General features: G+C 34.4%; 1 protein-coding gene across 2 annotated transcripts in view; it reads left to right on the forward strand.

The window, feature by feature from the left end:
* LOC122248579 (heme-responsive hrg-13) overlaps positions 1–12,500 on the forward strand; it is a 29,151-nt gene that overhangs the window by 6,531 nt on the left and 10,120 nt on the right. For both annotated transcript variants that reach the window (XM_043008689.2, XM_086530752.1), the window contains exon 2: positions 12,404–12,500. This exon is cut by the window's right edge and continues 124 nt beyond it. In XM_043008689.2, coding sequence (XP_042864623.2) covers positions 12,436–12,500 — 65 coding nt within the window. In that variant the 5' untranslated portion in view covers positions 12,404–12,435. The remainder of the gene's footprint in view (positions 1–12,403) is intronic.

Genomic DNA, 12,500 nt, shown 5'->3' on the forward strand with positions numbered 1-12,500 from the left:
CGGGGAGGGGGTTATTCAAGAATGACCAGCTAAGACGATCACAAGCAGTTTTCCTGAATGGGAAGAAGGATGGCGTCCTACCTCAGATGCGCAAGGAACCTGGAAACATTCCGGGATTTCCCTTCTGAAGGTCAAGGCGGTTGCGAGAAAAACGGCTGCAGTTTTCTTGTTGGGAATCTGCCCGGAAAAGCTGTGCCTTTGTGAACCCTTATTTCCCTCCCGCGCCGACCTGTTCCCAGAAAGGAGACAGACCGTCCCAATGCGCACTGTCATCAAACAAGAGCAATGGCCGCCCCTTCATTACAAGGACAAGACGATGAAATGCTCGGTTACGTAAGGATTAAAACGAAGGCCATACTCTTCTGAACGAAAGACTACTTCAAGTCGGCACCTCTCAAGCGCCCAGGCGACTCAAGGCGACTCAAAGGCGGGAACAGAAAAGCGCCCCTCCAAGACGGAGGCCGAGACGAGAGATGAACTCCCCACAACAGAAGATTGCGGTCAGTGAAACAGGTCGTTCTCCAGAAACGTGCTCTGCGAAGATGAGGCAAGGAGGTCCCTCAAACCAAAGGTTTTGTCGAGACCGTTCCATGCTCCATAAAAACCCTGCCCCTTCTCAATGTCCTCTTCCTTTCTTCCTAAAGAGCAGGAGGAAAAGTAGCCAGAACGACGCCTGCGATGAGGCCAAGAAGGTCCCTCAACACGAGGTTGCCCAAGACCATTCTCCCTAAAGAGCAGGAGAAAAAAAGCGCAGCCTCAGTGCGGTGCCTTATCAACACAGGATACCGTCGCTACCGTTTGTCTCTCTGCTCCCCTCCCGTTAACCGCATCATTCCACAGGACAAGTCTCTACTTTTCCAGGACTGTTTCGATAAGGTGAATTCTCTGGTGTTCAAGGGCGCGACCGAGGTGCGATGGCCAACACCGGAGGAGGTCCAGGTCTTGACTCGGGTCTGTGCCGACTGCCATCTGCCCGTCCTGAACCGTCGTCAGTTCTTCGCCTGTCTTGGCGAGAAACCACTTCGACTTGCAGGCGGCAGGTACGGTAGGACGTTTTTGAACGAGAAAAAGGAGTTTGTCCTGAAGAGAGCACTAAATCTGGAATACTGCGTGAGTTTCATTGTGGAGGCCAGGGTCATGACGCTATTTGCTGATTAGCCTAGCGGCTTCCAGCGCGTCGTAGGCCTTTGCCCAGAGACACTTAGTCTCGTGACCAAGTTCGCCGGAAGGACCCTAGAACATTTTGTCCCGTCCGAACGCCTGAAACCGGAGCACAGGTACTCCGCCATGATGCAAATCTGCAAGGCCGTGGGGACCCTGCACAAGAGCGGCCTCGTCCACAACGACGTCAAGCTGAACAACGTGTGTCTGAAGCTCACCGCGTCGGGACCCGAGGTCACCCTCACTTGGACTTTGGCAATCTGCAGGTAAGGCCCCGGCACAGCAACCGGGCAGGGCTGCAGGTGGAGTGGAAATAAGAGCCTGCCTCACGCACCCGAGATATGCGAAGCCGGTAACTGCAAGCTTGAGTCTTGACGCGTAACAGTGTCGGCAAGCTTCTGCACCAGCTGTTCCAGCAAGCAAGTCAGATTGCCTCAGCTGCTCAACAACTGGTACGTGAAAAGCCAGTCCCAGAAGCCGAGCGAGCGCAGCAACTTGTCGTCACTCATGCGATTCTTGGAGCTGCAGAGGATCGCCGACCTCCGCAGCCAGTACTGATGACGGTGTAGTCATCTGAACGCTGGGAAATTTGGCCTTTTTTATGATAAAAAAGGTCAAAAAAAGATATATGATAAAACGTATAAATTAGTAAAAAATTAATGAAAAATATAGGTTTATAGAAATGATAACACTATAAAAAATGATAGAAAAAATGAAAACAAATATATATATATACAATAATAAAGATTAAAAATATGTGTATATATATGTACATATATGTATAAATAAATGAATAAACATATATATATATATATATATATATATATATATTATATCTATATGATTTATATATATATTTATATTAATATATGTTTATTTATGTATATTATATATATATTTATATTATATATATTATGTATATATATATATATATATATATATATTATTATATGATATATTATATATTATATATTATATATATATATTATATAATTATATATTATATATATATATATATAACAATATATTCATATATATTACAACGATATATAATATATTTATATATATATATATATATATATATACTTGATATCATAATACAATATTATATAATTTATATATCACAATATATATAACTCACTATTTAGTAACTAACTATATATATATATACATATATATTATATATATATATTATCATGTATCATATATATATATATTATTATATTTATAAGCCATATAACAAGAATAACTATTAATGATGTATAATATATATTATAATATTAATATATAATATATAATATATAATATATAACTTATATGAATATATAATATAGTTGATTATTATAATATATAATATATAATTATATAAATATTTAATATCATATATATATATATATATATATATATTACATATAACACACCATATATCAATATATATATTATTAATTATATATATATACATTGGTCATATAAGATATATTCATTGTTATTTAAATCATTACATATTATATATTATTATATCATTAACCTTATTACTATTTTTCATTTCTATATTTATATGATATTTAATATATTTTTTTACTTGCTTATATATATATTATATTTATATATGTATATATAGACTCAACCCACCATATATATATCCATATATATATATATTCATATGTATATAATATATATATATACTTATATTATATATATATGATATATATATATATATATACTATATATATATATATATATATATATATCAATATACCTATATATATGTATATGTATATATATCCCCACAATATCACATATATTCATATAGTACCCTATATACACACATATTTATATATATACTTACTATATATATATATATATATATCTAGTTTGATTATATATATATATATATATATAATATTTTTTTTTTTTTTTTTTTTTTTTTTCTTTTTTTTTTTTTTTTTTTTTTTCAGTTTTTTTCCTGCCCTATCATTCCACTGCAGAAGGTAGGCCTCTCAAGAGGGTTATGCCCGGGTACCACCCCCCACCTACTGGCCCTAATTGTATTTGGTGGGGGGTATATATCACACATATTGTGGTATACAACCATTAGGGCAATCGAGGTAAAGTTCCTTGCCAAGGTAACAACTCACCAGCCGTGGATTCGAATATATAATATTATAATATAGATAATATATAATTCTTTGTCTTTGGGTAGTATATTGTTATATTTGGTGTGATAGTAGATATGGATATAGATGTTTACATATTTGGTATATATATATCACCCTAGAATGTTATTTATATATTATATATGGTGATTTAGAGGCGACACTTCCTTGATTGGGATAGATAGTAGAGTATATATATATTATTCGATATTCTTTGGTTTGTTGAGTTTCAATAGTAGGTTTTCTATGATAGGTGTCCTTCACGCTGCTGTTTATTTATTTTTTTGTGTTATATATATAGATTTTTATATATATATATAGTTATATATATAATGATATATATTATTTTTGTATATGTTAGATATGTATAGGGTTTGACAAAATATATATATATAGACGGTGTATATGTATATATATATATAAATATGGATATGTATATTATATATAATATATAAATATATATATATATACATATATATATATATATATATATATATATATATATATATATATATATATAGACCTATTATATATATATAATAATGTAATATATATGTATATATATGGTATATATATGTATATTTTTTATATATATATTATATATATATATACTTTGGTTATATATATATTATATATATATATATTTTTGTATATATATATCGTATTTATATATATTGTATATTTATATATATATATGTAGCATTTTTATATATATATATATATTTATAATATATATATCTTTATATATACATATATATGTTATATATATATATATATAATATATTGTGATATATATAATATATATATATGATATATGTATTATTTATATATTTATATTATATATATATATTCAAGATAATATATATATATTTATAGAAAGTTATGATATATTTATGTGATATATTTTATTATTGATTTATTTAATATCTAATATATTGATATATATATATATATATATATATATAGTATATATATATATATATGATGTAGATGTAGATTGTGTGTAGTATGTATATATATAAATATATATATAAAATAATTTATATATAATGTATATATATATATATTTATATATATATATATATATATATATATATATATATATATATTATATATATATATATATATAAGTGATGTGTGTCTGTGTGTGTGTGCTGTTGCGTGTGTGTGTGTGGTGTTGTATGTAGATGTATAAATTAGGTGGTATTCATATATAATATAATTTATATGATTTATATTATAATATATTGACAATATATAAATATATATAGATATATTTTTGTGTGGTGGATGTATGTTGTTGTTTGTGTAGTTATGTATCTTATTAATTTATATTATATTATATATAATTATATATATATATATTATATAATATGATATATATTATATATAAATTCTATATATATATATCATAATTATATATATTCTTATTTAGTTCATATATGTATATACCCCTAACCGCCAATTCCCATATATATTTAACAACGTATTCAAAGTCGTATATATTACTACAAAACATATATATATATATATATATATATATGTATTTATGATATATATATGGTATAGTATTTATTTACATATATATTTGTGGTATATATATATTCATATATATATAATATATATATATAGAATAGAATTATATATTCAAATAAATTAATATATTATATATATATATATAACACTTATAAATATATTAAAGAATAGAAATAATAATCTTAATGATCTCGACACTTCATCCAACTAAATAATACATGCTACTACACATTTACTAATACTCTACTTTATAACAAGAACTATATATATATATATATATATATATAATATATATATATATGTATATGTATATTGTTAACTGGGTATATATATATATACATATATATAATTTATATATATATATATTGATATACTATTTATATATATATATATATATATATATATATATATCATACAGATACTTATACATATACATATTACATATAATATATATATATATATATATAATATATTATATATATATATATATATATAAATATATACATATACATATTACATTATTCAACATATATATAGCTATACTATATATATATATATATATTATATATATATATATATATTATATATATATATTATATATATACTACAATATATATATATGTTGCTGCTGAACCGGACTCTTCGGTTGTCCACTGTTTTCGTCGAGGTGTAACTTCATTTGCTGTCGTAGCACTGCACGTGAACGGCTGTCTCTCCTATGCTGGATATGAGTGTTCGTCGAGAGACTTTGCGACACACAAATTAGCGTGTGTGTTTTTGCACGAGTTTTTTTTCCCATGACTATGCATATACTGCATACATACATGGCAGAAAGATGGACTTCTTCTTCTTCTTTGACCTTCGGCTCATCCCTGTAGAAGAAAGATGGACATTTAGACATATTTGCCTTGTTTGGATAAGATGGACAGACGCCACTTTTAAAAGAACACCGTTAATGAATTTTGAAAATTAATCCTCATAACCCAAAGTATGCGTCGGAAACCAACAAATATATGTACAATTACTCATAATCTCAAATGAAATGAATGAGATAAGCTGGCTGACCCCAATCTACTTGACTTATAACTTTTCCGCTTGGGTCAATGTAGCTTATCAGGTGCATGGATGGAAAGCTGCTGATTTAAATGATAGATACGGTCGTGCTCAGTAATGCTGTTTTCATGTTCGTTTACATTGTTATTATCTTTGTTGGTGGTGTTATCTAAACTTCTTTTATCATTTTTTATGATTGATATTACTATTGTTATTATTTTTTTTTCTGATAGCAATTATACTATTATCTTCATTACCATTATCAACATTATCATCATTATAATCATCATTATCATTATTATCATATCATTATCATCATTATTATTATTATCATTGTCTCTGTCATTTGTCATTTGTCCAATATCGTCGTCGTTTATTTTCATAATTATTATTTTTGAAAAAGAATATTGCTGTTATCATTATTATTATCAATTTATATATAAAGAAGGTAGAAACATTATCACTATCAGTTATCACTATTATTACATGGCGAATAAACAGTTAATGGAACCTCACACTCACAGACAAACACATGCACTCACTCACTCGCTCGCTCACACATTCACTGACTGACTGACTGACTGACTGACTGACTGACTGACTGACTGACTGACTGACTGACTGACTGACTGACTGACTGACTGACTGACTGACTGACTCACTGACTCACTGACTGACTCACTGACTCTCATACACCCCAATGGCCTTTTTCCTTGCTGATAGAATTGAAGTAGAATATTGATAGCATTTACATTATTTTCAACGTTTTATTTTCTTATTATTCACTATCGTTATTGTTATTATTATTATCATCACTGCTGTTGTTGTTGTTTTATCATAGCTACTGATATTATTATTCATAAAGTTCTAATCACCATCATCATCACCTTCCTTCTCCCTTTTTATTCTACTTACACTTTCATCACCCTCCCTTTATATTCTACTTACACTTTCATCACCCTCCCTTTATGTTCTACTTACACTTTCATCACCCTCCCTTTTTATTCTACTTACACTTTCATCACCCTCCCTTTATATTCTACTTACACTTTCATCACCCTCCCTTTTTATTCTACTTACACTTTCATCACCTCCTTTATGTTCTACTTACCCCTTTTTATTTTTACATCACCTCCTTTTTATTCTACTTACCTTTCATCACCCCTTTATATTCTACTTACACTTCATCCCTCCCTTTTTATTCTATTACTCTTTTCATCACCTCCTTATATTCTTACTTACACTTTCATCACCTCCTTTATAATTTCTACTTTACACTTTCTTCACCCTCACTTTTTATTCTACTTACACTTTCATCACCCCCCTCCTTTAAATTCTACTTACACTTTCATAACCTCCCTTTATGTTCTACTTACACTGTCATCACCCTCCCTTTTTATTCTACTTACCTTTCATCCACCCTTCATTTAATATTCTACTTACATTCAACCCCTCCCTCTATATTCTTCTTACACTTTCCATCACCTCCCTTTTTATTTACTTACACTTTCATCAGCCTCTTTTATTTAATTACACTTGCATCAAACTCCCTTTATTCTACTAAAAGTACACTTTAGCTCCATCACCCTCCCTTTTGACTAGATTCTACTTACACTTTCATCACCCTCCCTCTATTTTATTTCTACTTACACTTTCATCACCCTCCCTTTTTTTCTATAACACTCGTTCATCAGCCTCCCTTTTTATTTACTTACATTTCATACCTTCCCTTTATTCTACTTACACTTTCATCACCCTCCCTTTTTATTCTACTTACACTTTCATCACCCTCCCTTTATATTCTACTTACACTTTCATCACCCTCCCTTTTTATTCTACTTACACTTTCATCACCCTCCCTTTTTATTCTACTTACACTTTCATCACCCTCCCTTTATATTCTACTTACACTTTCATCACCCTCCCTTTATATTCTACTTACACTTTCATCACCCTCCCTTTTTATTCTACTTACACTTTCATCACCCTCCCTTTATATTCTACTTACACTTTCATCACCCTCCCTTTATATTCTACTTACACTTTCATCACCCTCCCTTTATATTCTACTTACACTTTCATCACCCTCCCTTTTTATTCTACTTACACTTTCATCACCCTCCCTTTATATTCTACTTACACTTTCATCACCCTCCCTTTTTATTCTACTTACACTTTCATCACCCTCCCTTTTTATTCTACTTACACTTTCATCACCCTCCCTTTATATTCTACTTACACTTTCATCACCCTCCCTTTATATTCTACTTACACTTTCATCACCCTCCCTTTTTATTCTACTTACACTTTCACCCCTCTCCACTTCTATTCCACTTACACTTTCATCACCCTCCCTTTATATTCTACTTACACTTTCATCACCCTCCCTTTTTATTCTACTTACACTTTCATCACTCTCCCTTTATATTCTACTTACACTTTCATCACCCTCCCTTTATATTCTACTTACACTTTCATCACCCTCCCTTTATATTCTACTTACACTTTCATCACTCTCCCTTTATATTCTACTTACACTTTCATCACCCTCCCTTTATATTCTACTTACACTTTCATCACCCTCCCTTTATATTCTACTTACACTTTCATCCCTCCCTTTATATTTACTTTACACTTTCTTCACCTCCCTTTTATTTCTATATTACACTTTCATCACCCTCCCTTTATATTCTACTTACACTTTCATCACCCTCCCTTTTTATTCTACTTACACTTTCATCACCCTCCCTTTATCTTCTACTTACGATAATTAGATTTATGAGTCTCATCCTAACCTATCTAACCTAGTCTATCTAATCTGACCCAGCCTAACGAAGCCTAAACAAACAGGAAAACATGCCGTAAATAGCTCGACCTTACTGAAGAGTGACTAGTAAGAGATTCGGGTCAGATGTCAGGTCAGGTTAGAATGAAGAAGAGGAGGAAGCTGAACACTTTTGATTTCTTCACTTAGCTATTCATTTTTCATTCTAAATCTTATGGTTAGGCTAAAGAGGCTGGCTGCTTCAAGGTCAGGTCTTATCACGAGTCAAGGTCAACAGTTTCAACTCGTTATCAAGATTTAGATATTGTGAGTGAGAGGGGGAAGGAGAGTGGGAAGGAGAGGGAGATAGAATAGGAGAAGGAGAAGGAGAAGGAGAGGAAAAGGGAGAGGGAGAGGGAGAGAGAGAAGGAAAGGGAGAAGAAGACGAGGGAAAGGGACAGGGACAAGGAGTAGGAGAAGGAGAAGGAGAGTGAGAGGGAGAGGAAGACGAGGTAAAGGGAGAGGGAGAAGGAGAGAGAGGGAGAAGGAGAAGACTAGGGAAAGGGAGAAGAAAAAGAAGGAGAAGGAGAAGGAGAGAGTGTGAGTGTGAGTGTGAGTGTGAGTGTGAGTGTGAGTGTGAGTGTGAGTGTGAGTGTGAGTGTGAGTGTGAGTGTGAGTGTGAGTGTGAGCGTGAGTGTGAGTGTGAGTGTGAGTGTGAGTGTGAGTTTGAGGGTGTGAGAATGTTAGAGTGTGAGGGTGTGAGAGCGTACCAGAGTGTGAGTGTGTGAGTGTGTGAGAGTGTGAGAGTGTGAGAGTGTGAAATTGTGCCACCGTGAGGGTGTGGGAGTTTGAGAGTGTGAGAGTGTGAGCATAGGAGTGTAAGAGTCTGAGAATGTGAGAGTGTGCCAGCGTGAGGGTGTGAGGATGTGAGAGTGTAAGAGTGTAAGAATGTAAGAATGTAAGAGCGTAAGCGTGTGAGAGTGTGAGAGTGTGAGAGTGTGAGAGTGTACCAGCGTGAGGGTGTGAGGGTGTAACCATTGTATTTACATATATTATGTCTGCTGTAATTATTATTATGTCCATCGAATATAACTTGCACGTGTATGCTTCTGTTACTGTATTCTATATGATGCAAGTATCAATGTAATCTCTATCTTTAACGTTACTCTAATTATTATACATATATTCTACCAAATACACATATATACATACATATACGTACGCTCGTTGCTTCATCTATCTGTCTACCCATCTCACGCCAGACATAACAGTGTTGTTTTGTCTTTCCCTTTGCAAGAGCTATGTATTGATGCAACACTTCCCTCATCACATTCCAAATGTCACATGCTACAAGAAACACGTGATTCACACATCTCCTGAGACAAGTCACACGTTGTGTGTGATGTTTTATTGTAGTGTTTTTCTGTGTTGGTATTGTGGTAGAGAGTCTCCCCCCGGGGAGCAGAGGAGCTAAACACCTGACGTCTCCTTAGGAGAGAGGGAAAGAGGAGGAAGAAGAGAACAGAGAGGAGGAGCAGCCCTCACTCCAACGTCCTACTCTTCAAGCTTAGCAATAAACCAATAAAGCTGTTCCTGCCGTGTTCTTCACACCCTAGGCCACGTTACCCACATAAATGCAGAGTCCAAGTCTGGACCTTTGTTAAAGAGGGTGTAAGAGTGTAAGGGTGTGAGGATGTGAGAGTGTGCCAATGTGAGGATGTGAGAGTGAGAGAATGAAAGAGTGAAATAGTGAAAGAGAAAGTGAGAGAGTGAGAGTGAGAAAGAGTGAGAAAGAGTGAGAGAGAGTGAGAAAGAGTGAGAGAGAGTGAGAAAGAGTGAGAAAGAGTGAGAGAGAGTGAGAAAGAGTGAGAAAGAGTGAGAGAGAGTGAGAGAGAGAGAGAGAGAGAGAGAGAGAGAGAGAGAGAGAGAGAGAGAGAGAGAGAGAGAGAGAGAGAGAGAGAGAGAGAGTGTGAGTTAGAGAGAGAGTGAGTTAGAGAGAGAGAGAGTTGGAGAGAGAGAGAGAGAGTGTGAGTTAGAGAGAGAGTGAGTTAGAGAGAGAGAGAGTTGGAGAGAGAGAGAGAGAGAGAGAGAGAGAGAGAGTGAGTTAGAGAGAGAGTGAGTTAGAGAGAGAGTGAGTTAGAGAGAGAGTGAGTTAGAGAGAGAGTGAGTTAGAGAGAGAGTGAGTTAGAGAGAGAGTGAGTTAGAGAGAGAGTGAGTTAGAGAGAGAGTGAGTTAGAGAGAGAGTGAGTTAGAGAGAGAGAAAGTGAAAGAGAGAGAGAGAACGAGAGTGAGAGAGAGAGAGAGAGAGAGAGAGAAAGAGAGAGAGAACGAGAGTGAGAGAGAGAGAGAGAGAGAGAGAGAGAGAGAGAGAGAGAGAGAGAGAGAGAGAGAGAGAGAGAGAGAGAGAGAGAGAGAGAGAGAGAGAGAGAGAGAGAGTTGGGGCACCACGCGTTGGCATTGCAACATGTTCCAGGAACAAGAATGGTTAAGAACTGACTCCTTGCCGACAGTTGTTGAGTATTCATTATTGGAGAATACAGTTCTTTTTTCTGATTTATTCTTTTGTTGTCATTATCATTTTTAACTTGAAAGATGCACTTTTAGAAGAGGTCGTCCCAGCAGGAGGGGTCAGTCCCCAAACTGCCGATATTAGAGCCAGCCACACGGGACACACACTGAAACTGCTGAAAGTGTCGAGCTGATGGGCTTCAAGTTTCACTATACTTGAACACTATATTGAAAGACAAGATGATAGTTATGAGAACGGAATTAGGAAATTATCAATGTTAGACCTAGTATGAACGTGTGCCATGCAGGGGAATGTAGCTGCAAGATGAGGCAGGGGGAAACCCAGGACCTCATGGCTTCGCAACAAAACCAGGTGGATGGAAGAGACCAACAAGTTTATGTGAAGGAAAGGCTTCACGTCTCCTCTATTGTCTATGACTTAAAGAAGAGGGAGGAAGACTGATGGCAGGATACACACATATAGAGATGGATAGATAGGTATGCATAGAGATAGATAAGTAGATGGATAAGATGGAAGAGGAGGATGGAGGCAGTGATTGCAAATTGTGAAAAGCAGCCTATTTTCAGTGTCTCCCGGCGATCAGTCTCTCCAAGGTTTCAAAGCAGAAAATTGTCAAGAGCGTCTTCTGCTGCGTTTGCAACCTAATGTTTGCATATTAAAGGGTCATATCTTATCGTAGACGATTGATTTAAAGGACGATCAACAAGTCCTTTCTCCTGCAGGATATATGTCGATTCTCAGGATTGGCGTCGAGAGCTCTTGTTCCGTTTGGTGGAGTAGCTCAGAAAGTGGCAGGTTACAACCACCAGAATTTCTAGAATGACCCAGTTCAGTAAATCAGCAGCTCATACAACAGAGTGAATGGCTTTGGAATTCTAATCGATGTTTATCACTTTTACAATAGGCTGTCATTCAAAATCTTCATGACTGCCGTTTGAACACAGCCATGCAGTGGTTCACTATGAATTTAGTAGTTCTGGGAATAAAATGCTTTATCGATGGACTCGGGTATTTCAGTGTGTAATTTCTATGGAAATCGCTCGATATTTGTTTTTATTTTCTGTTTATTAACAATGTACTATTTTGGCGTTTGGTATAAAAAAATAGAAATACAGAATATGTGCAACGGAAGTCTGACCCACACATCTGAACACATTTCCTCCCAGTCTCTCTCCTCAGCGCGTTTTCTTTCGCTTCCCTCAGGCTCTGCAACCAAAACGAAAATATCAACCAAGATGTCGAGCGAAACGGAAGCCACATCTGCCGTAGCTGCAATGGGCGTCCCAAACAAGACTCCAGA

Source organism: Penaeus japonicus, unplaced genomic scaffold, assembly GCF_977035675.1.
Source record: "Penaeus japonicus unplaced genomic scaffold, GWHDUDI00000001_assembly GWHDUDI00000034, whole genome shotgun sequence".
In the NCBI taxonomy this organism is placed as follows: domain Eukaryota; kingdom Metazoa; phylum Arthropoda; class Malacostraca; order Decapoda; family Penaeidae; genus Penaeus; species Penaeus japonicus.